Source organism: Brienomyrus brachyistius, unplaced genomic scaffold, assembly GCF_023856365.1.
Source record: "Brienomyrus brachyistius isolate T26 unplaced genomic scaffold, BBRACH_0.4 scaffold57, whole genome shotgun sequence".
Lineage (NCBI taxonomy): Eukaryota > Metazoa > Chordata > Actinopteri > Osteoglossiformes > Mormyridae > Brienomyrus > Brienomyrus brachyistius.
The window spans coordinates 1,862,802-1,882,773 of record NW_026042332.1 but is presented as its reverse complement, the minus strand read 5'-3'; the positions used below and the strand labels follow the sequence as shown (position 1 = coordinate 1,882,773).

The 19,972-nt window shown below is 43.3% G+C and overlaps 1 protein-coding gene across 4 annotated transcripts in view; it reads left to right on the top strand.

Moving 5' to 3' along the window:
- The window catches only part of LOC125724529 (serine/threonine-protein kinase pim-1-like), a 195,469-nt gene that overhangs the window by 46,887 nt on the left and 128,610 nt on the right, over positions 1–19,972 (top strand). The window contains exons 1-6 of one of the 4 annotated variants that reach the window (XM_049001267.1): positions 7,840–8,094; positions 8,521–8,615; positions 8,765–8,809; positions 8,893–9,271; positions 16,348–16,524; positions 16,616–16,788. In XM_049001267.1, coding sequence (XP_048857224.1) covers positions 7,980–8,094; positions 8,521–8,615; positions 8,765–8,809; positions 8,893–9,271; positions 16,348–16,524; positions 16,616–16,713 — 909 coding nt within the window. In that variant the 5' untranslated portion in view covers positions 7,840–7,979 and the 3' untranslated portion in view covers positions 16,714–16,788. Of the gene's footprint in view, positions 1–7,835; positions 8,095–8,520; positions 8,616–8,764; positions 8,810–8,892; positions 9,272–16,347; positions 16,525–16,615; positions 16,789–19,972 lie in introns of those variants that run through there. The other 3 variants (XM_049001268.1, XM_049001269.1, XM_049001270.1) reach the window with 3 other exon arrangements.

The following is a 19,972-nucleotide window of genomic DNA, read 5'->3' as shown; positions in this document are numbered from 1 at the left end:
CACCATAATGCCCTATGATAGCCGTCATCTTAAAGTACAGTCAGCCCAGCAATGTCTAGGCAAATAAAACTGCAACAAAATCCATTTAGTTGTATGGAATACATGCTTATACCGTGTGTCCCCTGGCCAGTGGATATGTAAAAGAGGTGGGGTAACAAAACAATCTGGCCAAGATGACAGAAGCTAATGGCTTGGCAACATGCAGCATGAAAACATTTAGAGTACATGTTGGAAAGCTGTCTGGGAGACCAAGTTTGTCTACGTCAACACTGACTACTGTTATATGTTACATTACATTAAATGAAGAGAAACAGACCTCTGTACATCTTCATTTAGGCACTCAAGCTTTTGAGCTGACTGACAGGCCACCCACTAATGTTATATGACGGACTGATAGCTGAGAATCACTGCAATCCAAAACAACATAGTCATCGATGGCAACGGCTATTTGTTATTGATTTGTTAATTGATGGCTTCTAATTAGTTTATTTTCTTATCAAACATAGAATCGAAATTATGTGTTATTTTCCTTCATCCATCGATTTATTTTCTTCACATTTAAAAATTTCATGAGGTTAACTTATTCGCTACTGGTGGTCAGTCGGCACAAAGATTTCTGGTTGACATGTATCTTTGCTTTATGGCCTCATTAAATAACGTCCGAAAGACGTTATGAACTTGTAGCTGCCTATTTATATCTATATCAACAAAGTGTCCATGAATTCCAGCAGTGCAGTGCGGTTATACCGAATGGTTGGTTCCTCCAAACTCAACTGTGAATCTCCGTGAGTTTGCAAATGTGAGACTTAAATGGGATTTACCAATTACCAATATCACTTAGTAACCTGTATTAGAATGCACGTCCAGTGAGCTGCATTACCAGATCATGTAAACGATTGGTAGCAAAGTTCCCCTCATGGCTGTTGAGAGAGAGAGTCTCATGATATTTCAGGCGAGTTTGAGGTTTCAGAGCGTAACAGCCAGTTCGCACAGAGGCAGTGAGCACTCAATGAACGGAGGCTGAAGTTGTGTAAAAAAACATGCATTTATTCTTAACTAACACGACAACTAACATGACAGATGTAGTATATGGATCTGTTTCTTTAGGTGGATGACAGTAGGTTGTAGAGGTGATGAGCTGAGGGAATGGTAGCACTCCAGATGGTGCGGTGTTTTGAGCGGTTGTTGGAGTGGAGCCCCTTTGAATTTCTCTCTTTGTGAAGGTTTAAGGTGAAAGGTTTTGTCTTGGGGTTGCAGTTCACTGTTGGGTAGCAGGTCTTCACCAGCAGGCTTCAGGACTGGTTTCTTTACTGGGCTTTGCGGTGGTCTGGCGATTTCTTGATGGTATTCTCATCAAGTTCATGAATAGGGATGACCAGGAATCCGACACCTGAACCAATGGCTGGCCATCTAGTTGCCGGGCAGATCAACATCAAACACACAAATATCACACTAGTAACAAACTGTGTATTTTAATAGGGGTTATATCAAAGGTCACATGACCGAACCAGAAACCAGGTCTCATTACATCCACTTGTCTGAGAAGGAGAAAGCTATTGGTTTTTATTGTTGGCATTTTCTTGGATTTAAATATCCAAATGTTAGTGAGAAGAAGGAAATGTTCTTGTCATGACCAGTAAAGTTCTAGAAGTGGGACAATCCTAGCAGTGATTTCTGCTGTATATTATAATGCACAAAATCAAGGAATTTCAACCATAAGTTTCCATCACATGAAATCTTTGGATATTATGGATATATAATGTGAGACATGAATTTATAAATAGGGGAGAACCACAAATATGCCATAAAGAACCATAATATTATTAGTCAAGGGGGCCGGGTCATGATCACTGATCATTCTACTCCTACTTATATCCTGAGAAGCTTGATAAATACTGTCCCTGACCTGGAACAGACTGAGAACTCCAACAGAACACCCAACACATCCCTAAAGTTACTCTCAGGCTGTGTGGCTTCCTCATAGCCATGTGACAGGCTGCCCAGGTGCTAACATCACCACTCAGCCTGTCTTTGTATGATACTGGGGGAAAATAAGCGACAGCAAGACTATGAAGCTCTAATAGCTAGCAATAAGAAATCAGAAATTTGCAGAGAGTTCTCTATCGGTTAAGATTAACTTGTTGGTGTTAGATTGCTAGTGACGTACTGAATTATCCCCATTCAGGACTACTAACGTTAGCTAACATTATAAAATCCAATTTTTCTTAAGGCTCTATCCTAATAACATTAGATAACATAAGCAGATACATTCACTTGTAGTTGCTTATGTATGAGGAAGCGTATAGCTTAAAGCCCTTATCCATTTTGGTGGCAGGAGTTTTAGATGTCAACCTGCACCCATCTTTGGTAGCTTGTGAAAGCATCTCTTGAGTAAAATAGCAGTATATTCAACTTAGATTGTAGCGCAGACCTGACCTGGAAGCAATGTGACGTGTTTTACAGAATAAGAAAGTCTGTTGTGCCTAAACCCCATACCCATTATATTAGAGTAGACCAGTGGTTCTCAGACTGGGGGGTGCACCCCAGGTATTGCAGGGGGGCACGCCAATAGGATAGCCTACGTTCCACTCGAACACTGCTAGCAAAAACATGGACAAGTTTGTGCACCCAGCCAAGCCTCCAGCAGAGGCTGACTCTTCATCAGCTGCAAGTTCAAGCTCCAAAGCAAAGAAGAGAAAATATGATGAGTCATATCTGGCCCTTGGTTTCACAACGACAATGGTGGGTAACCAGGAGAGACCACAGTGTGTTGTGTGTCTGAAAATACTCGCTGCTGACAGTCTGAAGCCAAACAAATGAAGACGTCATCTGGAGACAACAAACCCTAAGCATAAAGATAAGCCAGTTGGTTTCTTTAAAGGAAAACTCACAAACCACCATGCACAACAAAGCATCATTACTAAAGTTATACAGTATCTTTGCCTAAAAACGCTCAACTAGCATCATATAAAGTTGCCTACTGAATTGCTCACTGTCAAACACCACACACAATAGCTGAGGAATTAATGCTTCCCTCCGCTATCGATATGGTTGCAACTATGATAGATGAAACAACAGCCAGCATGTAAAAGGCAATTCCATTATAAAACAATATGATTGCGATGTGCATTCATGACATGTCAGAAGACATAGAGGAGCAGCTGACTGACAAGATGCGGGACAGACGCCACTTCACGCTGCAGGTGGATGAAGCTACTGACAGTGACATCCATCCATCCATCCATTTTCCAAACCGCTTATCCTATTGGGTCGCGGGGGGTCCGGAGCCTATCCCGGAATCAATGGGCACGAGGCAGGGAACAACCCAGGATGGGTGGCCAGCCCATCGCAGGGCACACTCACACACCATTCACTCACACATGCACACCTACGGGCAATTCAGCAACTCCAATTAGCCTCAGCATGTTATTGGACTGTGGGGAAACCGGAGTACCCGGAGGAAACCCCACGACGACACGGGGAGAACATGCAAACTCCGCACACATGTGACCCAGGCGGAGACTCGAACCCGGGTCCCAGAGGTGGGAGGCGACAGTGCTAACCACTGCACCACCATGCCGCCCCTCTGACAGTGACAGAGACTGTTTATTCATAACGTACATCAGATGTATCGATGCTGAGGATTTCAAGCAACAAATTTCAAGGATTCTGTAAGCAAATTACTGGCAGAGCCACTGCAGAATAAATGCTTAAAATCATAAACACCGACGGGGCTCAGGCTATGGCTGGGAAACGGGGCGGACTGCAAGCACTCGTGAAGCGCATCTCCCCCAATGTGCGATGGACACACTGTATGATCCACTGAGAAGCGTCGGTGTCTAAACAGCTGAGTCCCGAGCTAAACGATGTAATGACGGATGTCATCGCTACAGTAAACTGCATTAAAATACGCACCATCAAAGTCCGGATTTTTCCTGCCCTGTGCGAGGAAATGGGCTCCAACCACACAGCTGCTTTGTTTCACAGTGAGGCTCGTTGTCTGTCATGCGGGAAAGTTTTTACCAGAATCTTTGAGCTCCGAGATGAGATCAGCGCTTTCATGGAGGAAGAGGGTCACGAGCTTGCCAATAAGTTTAAAAATGACAAATTCCTCCTGAAAGTTGCATACTTGAGTAACATGTTTCAGAAACTCAGTGAGCTAAATCTGCAGATGCAAGGCACCGATACACACCTTCCACATCGGGCAGATAAAATCACATCATTCACAAGAAAACTGGAGATGTGGGAGCAGCGAGTTACTGAGGGAAATATAGACTCATTTGGGAACCTGAAAACATTCATTGAGCTCAACAAACTTCAGAACACAATGATCCCATGCATGAAAGCTCACCTCTCCACTCTACAAAAACGTTTCCAGGAGCCTAAAATATTTGACTGGATCGGAGACCCCTTCAGTGCTACACCAGATGAGGATTTCAGCACTGCAGAGGAGGAACAGTTCATTGCAGTTTAAGTCTAAAACACTGGCTGCATTTTGAATTGGAGTGGAGAAGGATTACTCAGTGTTAGGAGGGAAAGCTGTGGGCACACTCCTTCCTTTTGCTACATCCTACCTGTAAGCTTTTCTGCTGTGGTCTCTATTAAGACAAAATACAGATCAAAGCTGCACATTGAAAAGGAACTAAGAGTGACTGTTTCCCAGCTGCAACCCTGAATTGAGAAGATGTGCAGCACAAAGCAAGTCCACACCAGCCACGGAAAAGTGTGAGACTTGAGATGATCCCCTTTTACGTTTTCTTCTGACTGGGAGCTGGTTAATTTCCCAGCCATTCCTGTGGAGACAGCTGTTTATTCTTCTTCATAACTTCACTATGCTCTTTATTTCTCCCACAGTGATGAAATTGCACCATTTGTAATTGCATTTGTTTCGCTCGATTAGAAAACTTTATTAAATAAAGTTTGATTCTGAACCTGTGTAGATTGAATGGGGTGGGGGGGATCAATAATGTTCCTATCTGGGAAAGGGGGGCCCTGCAGAGAGAGTTTGGGATCCACTGGACTAGACAATGTTATATTAGACAATGGCATGGCTAATGATGCAGCTGTAGATCTAGACTCTAGATCTTCCTTGGGCTAAACGATAAGGTTTCAAGGGACAATAAATAAGACATTCTACTTTTAAAATGTTCAATTAAATCAAGACTGACATTTCTGAGTAAACTCATAATCTATGTGCTATATCTACTGCATCATGGGCTACAGTGTGAGACGATAATAGCCAAAATATATACTAAAATAATGAATATTGAACATATAATTGATTTTTTATTAGATAGTTTTATTATTTATCAAATTATTTATCAATAGCAAATTGAATATAAATATGAGTAACAGTGTTTTTTGGTTTGGTTTTTGGGTTGTGGGTGAGCTTCAAGTTCAGCCATGTCTTTGGCATGGAGCTGGGTAATCTCAACATTTACATGCTAAAAGATCACGTGTTCCCATTACAGTAATGTAGTTCACTGCATTCCTTAGCCGTCAAACTGTCAGAAATATTCTTACAATATTCTTCTCTTACAATATCGCAACACAGTTTCTATTACACTATACATCCATTTTCTGAACCCACTTCTTATTTTTATTTAGGGTCGCGGTGGGGGGGAACTGACCTGTCAGTCAAAAACGTATTAGCCAATGGGGACGCGACTCTGAAAAAAAAACCCGCCCACGCGAGACGTTTATGTCAGAACTATAAACAAAAAAGTCGGGGAGCGCGAGCGAGTAAGCTTGCAACGTAAACAAATGAAAACATAATCAAAAGACCAATCATGTGTTTGCAAGTTATAATTTTTACTTTTGAGATGACATTTTTTTTTGCTTCAGTTAGTTTTTTTCTTTAGCCTTGTTTTTGCTTGATGTCAAAAAAGTTTGCTTGATAATATTGGCACAAATCTGATTCCATATGTAAGGCGCTTTCACAGCGAAGTTACGGAACCTGGTCCCGGTTTACAAGTTCCTGGGTTGTCATGCCTTTTGTAACTCCTGGTCACTTTCATGTGTCACACCGCACAATAGAAACTGGGAACTTTAAGATCGTAGCTTAAACTCCACACATAATTACACCGCCAAGCCGAAACAACGGAGGATAAATAAGTCAATCACTTTGTTGGTTAATAATTTATTAGTTATTTGGGGGATCAATTGATCAAAACGGAACACAGTCTTTTATTTATATTTTACTTTACTTACGATCTGCATTGTTTATGATTCTTATTACATCTGGCCAGCAGATCGATCTTTCGTTTCCCACAGAATAATACATGATGTAACGTTATTTCGCTAATAAGCTCTGGCTAATTTCTGGGCTGGCACCGGCAATATTGGACAAAAGTGTATTGCTTATTCATCTAATTTTCCGATGCAGAGATATGGAGACACAGGGGCTCCGTAGTGTTACTATACATCTGATACACACTTATAATGTAGCAAGTGCCAAGTTCATGTCTGTTGTTTTGAACTTTTGAATCAATATTAACAAGCGCCTGAGTATTAAGTAACAAACCATTTTAAAATCCATGACCTTTTTTTATTTGTCTGTGTGTTGTTTTCTGTATTTTAACAATATAGGTAATATATTACATACGTTTCAGGAGCCTACATAAATAGAAACGATCGTTTTCACAGCCTACAGTAAAGAGCCAGAAAGATGAGAAACACAGACTGCCTTGGGAACATATCATGCTTTGAGACAACGTAAGGTTACGAAGATGCGCTGTATACATAAAATTGAATTGAATATTATGTACAGTACTGTATTGTGTTATATCGTATTGGCATTATACGCACTTCAGAAATTTAATTGGTAAGGTACTGTAATTTGAAAAGCGTTTGAGACAACTACTGTAGTTTTAAATCGTCAATAAAATGAAGTAAATTGCGACGCTGTCCGTATTTTAATATAAATATACATATGTGAATCAGATGGTAATCTGTCTGAGACATAATTAAGAAGCAGAAAAAAGCGGTAATAACCATCATCCGCATATATAATGATCAATTTCTCCCAGACAAACGTGATCATTAGATGCGGTGCCCAGTGTATTCCCATTCAGCGGAATACGACTGCCTTTCGGTGATCTGGTTCGCTTTTTTCTCCTTAATCATTTTTGTTAAATATTCCCACAAACCAGCCACGCTGTTTATGACTGAGTCAGAAACTTTAGACTGCATTTCCTATGTGATAGGATCCGGTTAAGTTGTTTCTGCGTTTTAATGCGTTGTAATGGCAGATTCCTTGTCACTCCGTGATTTCTGATGTACTACTTGGAGATATTTTGAGCTTTAGAACGAATGAACCACAGCTTATTACAGAACAATTAACAATTCATCCATATTCAATAATCGTGCATGATTTTGGACTACGGGGAAACCAGAGAACCCGGAAGAAACACCAATATGCAAATTCACAACTAATTATCCATCCATCCATTTTCCAAACCGCTTATCCTACTGGGTCGCGGGGGTCCGGAGCCTATCCCGCAAGCAATGGGCACGAGGTAGGGAACAACCCAGGATGGGGGGGCAGCCCATCGCAGGGCACACTCACACACCATTCACTCACACATGCATAGCTACGGGCAATTTAGCAAGTCCAATTAGCCTCAGCATGTTCTTGAAATACAGGGAAACCGGAGAACCCGGAAGAAACACCACGATGACAGGGGGAGAATATGCAAATTAAAAACTAATTATATTATTGCTAAATAATATATTCAAACGTCTCTTCTTTTTTTTCAATTTTACGACGGGGGGGGGGGGGAGTGAGGGACCTCTGGGCTTCAGCCCATGTAACCCCGTGCATGATGCCGTCTGTTGTTCAAAAATCAACAATATTTGAATGATGCTCATCCATCCATCCGTAACTGGTCAGCCACAAAAGCATCATTTAATTACTTCTTGCTTAGCATTGCAGAAGAACGTCTTTACTCTTTCATTATCTATTACTCATAGCAGTAAAAATGGGTAAAAAACGCTCCCACTCCGATTCCGCTGATGAATCTCCTGCGAAAAGAAGGAGAGAGAGTACGGAAGTCCGGAGTACCGACGAAGTCGGGTCCAAAACTCCCCGCAAAGGTTGGAAGTTGAAGTCTTTTGATAGAGAATGAAAATGACACCTAAGAAAGCCATGTAAATCTCTTTCATAAGGCTTGCTGCAAAAGCAGATGCGAATAGTGTACTGGACTTATAGATTAAACAAATAAATGCAACAATTGATTCATTGATTGATAAAAAAAAATGTCGCTGAACGTTTGAAAAGCAAACATACCCAAATTGATTCAATACGTTTTGATTCTGAACCCGATCTTACTCTGACTGCAGCATCTAAAAGGCAAACTAATGATAATACTGAATTTAAAAGCCAAGTTTAGGATTGGCATGTGGTAAAGAAATATTAATGCATGCTATTTAAAGTTATTAGTGAAGTGTCTTCAACTGTGTTATCCTGTAGAAAATGCTGTATGGACTCTTTTTCTGAAGTGTACCTGCTTAATGTTGTAGAACATTTGGAGGACCTGTACCTCCAGGGCCATCTACTTGGAACGGGTGGCTATGGGGCAGTTTTTGCCGGCATTCGCAAGGCAGATGGCTTCCCAGTAAGTGACCAAATGGTGTAGCCGCGACATGCGTAGTAATATCTCTCATAGGGATCCCTTTTATTGCACCTGTTACAGGCACCTATAAAAGGTGATGATTTCTCAATAAATCCTACACTAAATTTGTGTTTTTTTTTTTTTACCTCTAGGTGGCAATCAAATATGCCAGAAAGACTGAAAAGAAGCTAGAACTGGTAAGTGTTTTCAGTCATAGAGCTGGGTTTATTTGGAAGAATTTCTGTCTAAACATATGTATATCCTTCCCTCCCATTCATAGCCTGGACTTGACGGGCCCATGCCATTGGAGGTGGCGCTGATGAAGCTTGTTAGCAATGAGTCATCTTGTGCCAACGTGCTCAAGCTCATCGACTGGTTTGATGGACCACAGGATTATATTATGATCCTGGAAAGACCGGACCCATGCGAAGATCTCTTTGATTTTTGCAAAAGGAAAGGAGGCCTCCTGTCAGAAGGTGTTGCCAGGCACGTGATGGTGCAGGTCCTCCACGCCTTGCGTCACTGCCAGGACTCAGGCGTCCTCCATCGAGACCTGAAGTCAGAGAACCTTTTGATCAGGACAGACACTCTGGAGGTCAAGCTCATCGACTTTGGCTGTGGCGATATCTGGACAGATTCCCACTACACAAAATATTCAGGTCAGTGAGAGAGGCTAATTAAAACCTGTCAAACTAACCCCTGGTTCAATAGCAAGTGGCGGGTAGTCCAGTGCAGTGTTTTCCAGTGCAGTGTTTCCCCTACCATTAACCTGCGTGAAGTTGCCCCCCATATGTTTCAGATTTCAACCAAACTGGTCTCAATCGTATGTGCCGCGCTTGTGCCAGATTGGGCCATTAAAACGATCCTTTGTGCTGTTTTAGTTTCTGAGATGTTAATGTCTGTTTACATGGTGACATCATCAGCGTGAAGTTGATGCCCCATTTGCGTCTGATTTCCACCAGACCGATCGCAATTGTGTGTGTTGCTTTGTGCTGGCTTGTGCTGTTAAAACTATCCTTTGTGCTGTTTTAGTTTCTGAGATATTAATGTCTGTTTACATGGTGACATCATCAGCGTGAAGTTGATGCCCCATTTTCCTCTGATTTCCACCAGACTGATCGCAATTGTGTGTGTTGCATTTGTGCTGGCTTGTGCTGTTAAAACTATCCTTTGTGCTGTTTTAGTTTCTGAGATATTAATGTCTGTTTACATGGTGACATCATCAGTGTGAAGTTGGTGCCCCATTTGCGTCTGATTTCCACCAGACCGATTGCTATTGTGTGTGTTGCATTTGTGCTGGCTTGTGCCGTTGAAACTATCCTTTGTGCTGTTTTAGTTTCTGAGATATTAATGTCTGTTTACATGGTGACATCATCAGTGTGAAGTTGGTGCCCCATTTTTCTCAGATTTCCACCAGACTGATCGCAATTGTATGTGTTGCATTTGTGCTGGCTTGTGCTGTTAAAACTATCCTTTGTGCTGTTTTAGTTTCTGCGATATTAATGTCTGTTTACATGGTGACGTCATCAGCGTGAAGTTGATGCCCCATTTGCGTCTGATTTCCACCAGACCGATCGCAATCCCGTTTGCTGCATTTGTGCCATTAAAACTATCCTTTGTGCTGCTTCAGTGCAGAGATATTGCTTATTTACATGGTCACGTGACTCTGCTGTTAAGTTAGCCCCCCATTTGCCTCCGAACCAGTCTCAGTAGTTTGTGCCGTTTAAAAATTGTCTGTGCTGTTATTTTTCTGAGTTATACCTCTTACTTTACACCTTCACATGATCGCCGTATAGTGCTCAGGCTCGTGTTTCTCATGTGAACAGAAGGTGGAGCGTTTGATGACTCCGTGTCAAAGCTGGACGTAGACTTAGTCAGCCCCACCAGCCAGATACCGCATTTCAGGATCCTGCTAGATATTTTCACAAATGACCGACCGTTACATACTGCCTCGTTACTTGCAGGCTTGACCCAGGTTATCATGTGTTCTACCAACTCAGCACAGCACAGGACGTCCATTTCTTGAGTTGTGGGAGTGAAAAAGCAAAACGACAATATGTAAAGTGGCTCTTGCGGTGTGAAAAGCGATTGTGTGCCATTTACAGTGGTAAAGCACATCACATAACTCTAAATTACGTGCAGACGTACATAGCGTTTTGCTACAAGGTAGCTAGTGAACGCCACGGCAGCAAATGCGACCAGTTAATGCTTAATACTCTACAACAATGTATAATAAACTCTTGTCATTTTGCCTGCACTGTGTGTTGCAATGTCTACAGATGTAGCCACTTGAATTTTCCCCTGTTTCCATGATGGGGCCTTGGCTGGTCCATGACTGGCCCCTGCTGGGTCCTGGGTGGGACATTGACTGTAATGAGATCCCCCACGATGATGTAATGAACAAGGGGGCCGGCATGATCTGCCCCTTACCTCTGTCTGTAAAGTACTTGCAATGATTTATCCATCCACCAGGGAGAGCAGTGATTATGAAAGCTGAAGTGACTTACCAGAGTAAGTCTTACCAGTAGTTTTGGAAAAGGAGAGTGACCCAAGATGTGTGTAACAGACTAATTACAGGCCTAAACAAAGTAATAAGGATGATTGTGGAGAATAAAGGTGGACAGAGTGGAAAATGAAAATAAAAAAATCAAATGGTTCTGTACGGTGCTTGAATAAAACAGACACATTCCTTAGTGCAGAGGTCTCCAACTCCGGTCCTGGAGGGCTACTGCCCAGCAGGTTTTCTATCCTACCTGGCTTCTGATGAGCCACACCTGTCCTCAGGTAAATATCAGGAACAGGTGTGGCTCATCAGAAGCCAAGTTACAAGTCTGCAAGTTGTGTCTAACTAGGTGAGCAAGGTTTAAAGTTTCATCAAACAAGTGACTGATTCAATAAATGACTTTTGGCAATTGGCAGTTTCGTTCCCAAAATGATTTTTATTATTTCAACAATTTGGAAAAACTAAAATATTTCACCTATCTAAAAAAACATTTATCCCAAATTGCTACAAATACTTTTATTCAGCACCAATAATTGGAGATCATTTAGAGAGTGATTATTCTATCTTTTTGTTAAAACCTATTTTCAGTGGTGCTGACAAATTGTAAAAAATCACATCATAAACATTTTTAGCCAAGACTTTTGAGCTCTGAGGCTTATAGACATTGGGGCTGGCTACACAAACAAAATTGTATTTGGTGTGATTACTAAAGTGTTACAACTTTGAAGTGACTTTGGAGTCACCACACCTTTGCATACTGTCAATGGCCCATGGAATGTCTGTCACTGCTCCTCACACCAATCAGTTTGGAAAGGCAGTGTGAATTTTACAGTTTTTTTCAATTGCTAAGACAGATACTGCAATTCTGGAGTTGCTTTCTCAAAACTCTTCAAACAGTCACCACAACATTATCTTATACAAAATGCAATCAATGACTAAATGCAATCATGACTAAAAGTCATGGATTCCTGTCTCACTCACAACATTAAATTTTCAGAGGTCATTTTGCAGATACCAACATACTGACCCTAAAACTGCTAACAAGACCGTCAAAACTGAAATATGTAATTTTCTTAAATTACTATCAAGACCCTTTCTAAAATAGATGGTAAAAGCCATATAATATAAACAAATTGACACAAGACCAAACAATGAATGCTGGATGCCAAGATATTTCTCCAGAGAAATGCCAAGGATGGATCAGGCATGTAAAGAGATACTACCCTAGATTCAACTCTGTCTTAGCGATTGAAAAAAACTGTAAGAAAAGACACAATACTAGCCTTTTTACAGTTTATAACATGCAACAGATTAAACGTTGATAAATAAAATATGCAATCACATTATATTACAGGACTAATACAAAACAATAAATGAATATTAGAACAACAAATTGTCGCTCCTGATCAAGATGCCAAGCTTCAAAACAGTTCCTGTCTGGTTGAAGGCAGAGATTGAAAGCACATGCTTTGCACTTCCGAGGGGTTTTTGTATGTACTGTACAATATCATAGCGCTGGATTAGTATGTACCAGCATGAGCGCTAGCCAAGTACCTAGCCCTGTTTGTCTCTGGTGTAAAAACTTCGGCTGTGTCTTCAGTTCACCTTAACTCCAAGAAGTTATTCGGCTAAGCAAGAAATCCTGCTTTGTGAAATACCCCCGATCTCAACCCTATTGAAAATTTGTGGGTTATGCTTAAAAGCCGGGTCCGTGTCAGGAACCCAGCTAGTTTAATTTAACTAGAAATTCTGCAAAGAAGAGTGGTCAAATATTCAGCCAGAATTATGCCAGAAGCTTGCTAATGGATACCAAAAGATTCTGGTTGATACCTGTTGTACCTGTGTGTGTAAACTTGTGACCACAACTAAATTGTGTTTTAGTAAAGAAAGCGCCATCTCATGGTAACACCCTGCAAGTGAACAGATGGGCGGGTTTAGACGAGAATTTAGGCACATCCCCAGAAGGAGGGGGGTTACTCCCTTTGGCTGGCTTTTGGCAGGCAGCCGCCTTGGAGGGGAAAATTGGTTCCCATGGACCCTCTTACTTGTTGTACATGGCGGTTAAATAAAAATGTCCGATAATGAAGTTTTACTTTCTTTGTAAAAATACAGCGAAAAATACGTATGTCTGTATGTTGGGCTGGGCGATATTGTCTAAAGCTAAAATCTCCGATTTTTTTACTTGTATCTGTGTCTGGGTCTATGTCAGGGGACAGCATATAGGCTGCCAACTCATTTTTGACTTTTTCTGACTTGGACTGGGAGGTAGAAGGCACTTTCTTCTTGAAGAAGCTTGCCAATGTCTTTTTCTTCTTCAGCTCAGGCTGTGCTGCTTCGTCAGCAAGGAGAAACTTCAGCTCCATAACAGCTCTTTCCTTAATTTGTTCCACCTTGTTATGTTCAGTGTAAGTCGTGCGGAATCTGGGCTCCATTAGTGAAGACATGTCCAAGGGTTCATCTGTGACAGTTCATCTTCTATTAAGGTACCCCAGTATGTTGTTTTTGTTTAGTTTTGTTAGTTCAGTATCTCCCTCATCTGGCTGTAAGAGACTGCTTCTGAACAGATGAAGCATCGGTTTGAGGTAAGAGACACTGACATAAGTCTCCCCAGACTGGGCCTCAGTGAATTCTTGGTGTGGTTTCACAGCTTTGTTTACTGATTATAAAATATCTATGTCTTGCCATGTCGGCATGAGGTGCTGAGTTTTCTTCTCAGACCCCAAGATCCGGGCTATGGCTTTTTCCTGTTCCAGAACTCGCTCTACCATCCTTTGCCTTGAAGCCCACCTTGTTGGGCCCTCTGTGATAAGCTGGTGGGTGGGGAGGCCGAGCTCGGCTTGTACCACAGCCATATCTCTTCTTCTTGTCCAGCTGAATGTGAGGCACTGACAGCCTTTTTAGAAACACCAGTGGCTCGTCAATTCTTGGGTCCTTTACACCATTCTCTGTACAGCAAAAAGGCGAACTACAATTACACACTGTACAGCACAGACATTTGTTTACTTATAGGATGCCTAAATGCTTCCCCTCTTTACATTTCATTAATGCATATGAAACACTAGCATACAAACTCATGTATGGCTGCATGTTTCGGCTGGATCACAGGTCTGAGGTAGTTGAGTAACACAGCACATTCTCCAGCAGCTGTGCAATTTTTTGTTTTGCTATATAAACGTGGTAGGGCTACTTCGGTATGATACTTTCGGCTTGGGAGCTCATATTTGGAGTCGATTGTTTTTAGCTTCTGGAAAACCCCGTTTTTCAATAGTGCAAATGGGCACCATATCTTTGGCGATATGAAATGTCACCGCATCTGTAATTTCTTTCCATCGGGGTCCCTTCTTATCACATGGTACGCAACGCGAATAAGACGCTGATATTTTTATCTGCTCTTTAGCCAAGTTTGCAAAAGGTACAGTATGAACAATTCTGGACATGCCACTTTTTGTTCAAATGTAAGTAAAAGCTGAGAAATATTTTTTTTCCACAATGATACCTCTTGTACATGTCTTATTATCTTCTGGGAGACGCTTGTGTCATTTCCAATCAAGAAAAAACTTGCTGGTTGAATAAAAGTAACGTAAAGTCAAAATTTGGCAGGTGTATGAATAATTCTGGGCTTGACTATATATATATGTGTGTGTGTGTGTGTGTGTGTGTGTGTGTGTGTGTGTGTGTGTGTGTGTGTGTGTGTGTGTGTATAGTTAATGCACACATATAGACCTCACAAATATTAACGCTCCCCCCCCCCCCTTTCTAAGATGGCATTGCTCACGTGAAAATGCAGTGCTCCCTTATTGCTATTACTACCTTATTACTACCTAATTCCATGCTACATATGAAATGCATATGGCTGTCAGTCGCTGAGAATCTGAATTTATTCAGCAGGATCCTGAAATGCAGTATCTGACTGGTGGGGCTGACTAAGTCTATGTCCAGCTTTGTCGCGGAATCATCAAACACAATCATGTAAAGGCATAAACTAAGAGGTATAACTCAGAAAAAATAGTACAGAATTTTTAAAGGGCACTACTGAGACCGGTTCGGAAGGAAATGGGGGGCAAAGTTAACGGCGGAGTCACATGACCATGTAAATAAATAATATCTCTGCACTGAAGCAGCACAAAGGACAGTTTTAACGGCACAAACCAGCACAAACGCAACACACACGATTGCAATTGGTCTGCTGGAAATGGGGGGCCAACTTCAAACTGCTGACGTCAACATGTAAACAAACATTTATATGTCAGAAACTAAAACAGCACAAAAAAAATTTTAACGGCACAAACGCGGCACATACAATTGAGACCAGTATCTGAAGCATATGGGGGACCAACTTCACGCAGGTCTACCATTATATAAGGGGGGCACCCCGCCTCTCCAACGGCACCTCCCACCCCCCGTTGAAGGTCAAGTTAATTTTATTTAATTTTATTTTCTATATAGCTCCAGATCACAACAGAAGTCATTTAAGGTTACCTTTCCTATAGAACAGGGCTATACATTGTGCCTTTATCAAAAGTAAACAGCCTTATGTTATTCATCTTATTTACACAACAGCTTGTCATTTTTGTCTCTACACGGTCGTGCGTTTACAATTGTCCTCTGGTCTCTGTATCGCACATGGAGTTCTGCCCCGATGCACACACACAGACACGTGCACGCACACAGGTGAGCACACTCCCACCAGCGGACAGGGAGCACACGTTGGAAAATATGTCGCGTCAACCACCTGAAAAGCAGACAAAAATATCTGCTCCCAGGGTGGAGGACAAACATCCGCAATAGGCTGCAAGGAAGACCATCTTGCAGCCTGCCTGCAGATCGGGAATAAATGGGCCGGACGTTTCTGACTTCCCATATCAAGAGGCTCTAGAAATGTCCTTCCAGAAGCCCAGAAAGATACACTGCAGTGACATTTTATGGATTATTGTCATAAAAAGAAATGTTCTGATGTTTAGTTCAGTTGTTATATTGACTGCTGTCATTAAAAGAAACACATGAAGACCATGAATCCTGTCGGTGACTGTCTGCCCCCCCAAAACAAACAAAAAAAAAAGCTGCAAACCCAGGGGAAACACTGCAGTGATCAAGAAATCTGGACATGTGATCAAACTTCCTGCAGGGGAGTTGGATTTGTGTTCATGAGTCCTAATCTAACTTGTTTCAGTAAAAATATAGGTTTATGAAAGATTTTGTGAGTTTATGAAAGATTTTGCTTTGTTGTTTCAGGCACAAAGATCTTCGCTCCCCCAGAGTGGTTCCTGAGCAGAGAGTATCTGGCTGGCCCCGCCACAGTCTGGTCTGTGGGGGTTACACTATTTACTCTAGTGTGCGGCTACCTACCCTTCCACAACCAGACGGCAATCATTTCAGGCCGCCTGAAATTCCCCCCATGGGTCTCTTCTGGTGAGCAGCTTATTTTTTGTCCCGTGACTTGAGTCTCCTGACGGGGAGTGTTTTTTTCTGACTAACTATGTGCCAAATTATTCTCTGACAGGCTGCTGCAATCTAATTCGCGGGTGCCTGAGACGCAAGGCGGCGAACCGGCGGAGCTTGGAGCAGATTCAGCGCCATCTCTGGCTGCAGCAGAAGTGACTGCTGACTATTATTGGGCCTTGTCAATTATTTTCTTACTGTTTTGATTAAGGTTGATTAGATGAGGTTATATAAGATAAGTTTTTTTAAGTTGTTATATAAGTTAAGATTATATAAGATACGTTTATATAAGATAAGATTATATAAGTTAAGATAAGGTTATATACGATAAGATTATATAAGTTAAGATAAGGTTATATAAGTTAAGGTTATGTAAGTTAAAGTTATATAAGATAAGTTTATATAAGATAAGTTTATATAAGTTAAGATAAGGTTATATAAGATAATGTTATATAAGTTAAGGTTATATAAGATAAGTTTATATAAGATAAGTTTATATAAGTTAAGATAAGGTTATATAAGATAAGATTATATACGATAAGATTATATAAGTTAAGATAAGTTTATATAAGACTAAGACAAGGTTATAAAAGATAAGTTTATATAAGATTAGTTAAGATATGATTGGATAAGATAAGATGTCTTTGAGCCGACCCTTTATCGTGTTTGAGGGGTTTGCGTGTTCCTATGATCCCAGGAGCTATGTTGTCCGGGGCTTTATGCCCCTGGTAGGGTCACCCAAGGCAAACAGGTCCAGGGTGAGGAACCAGACAAATTAGGCTCACTAGACACCTTATGGTAAGAAAATCATTGGATCCACGATTTCCCTTGCCCGGACGCGGGTCACCGAGGCCCCCCCTGAGCCAGGTCTGAGGGTGGGGCTCGATGGCGAGCGCCTGGTGGCCAGGCCTGCACCCATGGAGCCTGGTCAGGCACAGCCTGAACAAAGCACATCAATGGGCTCATCACCTGTAGGAGGGGTCATAGGGGTCAGGTGCAGTGCGAGTTGAGCAGTGGCCAAAGGCGGGGACCTTGGCGGTCCGATCCTCGGCTGCAGAAGCTAGCTCTAGGGACATGGAATGTCACCTCTCTGACGGGGAAGGAGCCTGAGCTGGTGCATGAGGTTCTGACTAGATATGGGTCGGCTTGGGCTCTGGAACCAGTCTGCCTGAGGGGGCTTGGACCCTCCTCCACTCTGGAGTTGCTTACGGGGAGAGGCTCCGAGCAGGGGTGGGCATACTTATTGCCCCTTGGCTGGGCGCCTGTACATTGGGGTTTACCGCAGTGGACGAGAGGGTAACCTCCCTTCGCTTTCAGGTGGGGGGATGGGTCCTGACTGTTGTTTGCACTTATGCGCTAAGTGGCAGTTCAGAATACCCACACCCATTTTGGAGTCCTTGGAAGGGGTGTTGGAGAGCACTCCTCCTGGGGACACTCTTGTTCTGCTGGGGGACTTCAATGCTCACTTGGGCAATGACAGTGAGACCTGGAGGGGTGTGATTGGGAAGAACGCCCCCCCCCCGATTTGAACCTGAGTGGTGTCTTGTTATTGGACTTCTGTGTTCATCACGGATTGTCCATAATGAACACCAAGTTCAAGCATAAGGGCGTCCATATGTGCACTTAGCACCAGGACACCCTAAGCCGCAGTTCGATACTTGACTTTGTAGTCGTGTAGGCATGTCTTGGACACTCGGGTGAAGAAAGGGGCAAAGCTGTCAACTGATCACTACCTAGTGGTGGGTTGGCTCCGCTAGTGGGGGAGGAAGCCGACCAGTCCTGGCAGGCCCAAGCATATAGTGAGGGTCTGCTGGGAACGTCTGACGGAATCCCCTGTCAGGAGGAGTTTCAACTCCTACCTCCGGCAGGACTTCTCCCATGTCCTGGGGCAGGCGGGGGACATTAAGTCCGAATGGGCCATGTTCCACGCCTCAATTGTTTAGGCAGGTGACTGGAGCTGTAGCCATAAGGTGGTCGGTGCCTGTCGTGACAACAATCCCCGACCTGTTGGTGGACACCGGTGGTGAGGGATGTCGTCAAGCTGAAGAAGGAGTCCTATCGGGCCTTTTTGGCCTGTGGGACTCCAGAGGCAGCTGACGGGTACCGGCAGGCCAAGAGGAATGCAGCTTTGGTGGTCGCCAAGGCAAAAACTTGGGTGTGGGAGGAGTTTGGCGAGGCCATGGAAAACGACTTCCGGATGGCTTTAAGGAGATCCTGGTCCACCATCCGACATCTCAGGAAGGGAAAGCGGTGCAACATCAACACTGTTTATGGTGGTGATGGGGCACTGCTGACCTCAACTCGGGACGTTTTGGGTCGGTGGAGGGAATACTTCAAAGACCTCCTCAATCCCACTGACACGCCTTCCAATGAGGAGGCAGAGTCTGGGGACTTGGGAGTGGACTCTCCTATCTCTGGGGCGGAGGTCACTGAGGTGGTTAAAAAGCTCCTCAGTGGCCGGGCCCTGGGGGTGCATGAGATCCGCCTGGAGTTCCTTAAGGCTCTGGATGTTGTGGGGCTGTCTTTGTTGACACGCATCTGCAGCATTGCGTGGACATCGGGGGCGGTGCCTCTGGATTGGCAGACCGGGATGGTGGTCCCCCTCTTCAAGAAAGGGGACCGGAGGGTGTGTTCCAACTATATGGGGATCACACTACTTAGCCTCCCTGGTAAGGTCTATTTGGGGGTTCTGGAGAGGAAGGTCTGTCGGATTGTCAAACCTCAGATTCAGGAGGAGCAGTGTGGTTTTCGCCCTGGCCGTGGGACAGTGGACCAGCTATATACTCTCAGCAGGGTCTTTGAGCGTTCATACGATTTTGCCCAACCAGTCTAAATGTGTTTTGTGGACTTGGAGAAGGCATTCGACTGTCTCTCTCGGGGAGTCCTGTTGGGAGTGCTCCGGAAGTATGGGGTGCCGGGCTTCCTTATAACAGCTGTTCGGTCCCTGTATGACTGGTGTTATAGCTTGGTCCGCATGGTCGGCAATAAGTTGGACTCGTTTCCGGTGAGAGTTGGACTCCGTCAGGGTTGTCCTTTGTCACCGATTCCGTTTGTAGCTTTTATGGATGGAATTTCTAGGCGCAGCCAGGGCGTTGAAGGTGTCAGGTTTGGTGACCTCAGGATTAGGTCTCTGCTTTTCGCAGATGATGTGGTTCTGTTGGCTTCATTGGACCGTGACCTTCGGCTCTCACTGGGACAGTTCGCAGCTGAGTGTGAAGCGGCTGGGATGAGAATCAGCACCTCCAAGTCTGAGACCATGGTCCTCAGCTGGAAAAGGGTGGAATGCTCTCTCCTGGTCGGGGAGGGGGTCCTTCCCCAAGTGGAGGAGTTTAAGTATTTCGGGGTTTTGTTCACGAGTGAGGGATGGATGGAACGAGAGATCGACAGGCGGATCAGTACGGCGTCAGTAGTGATGCGG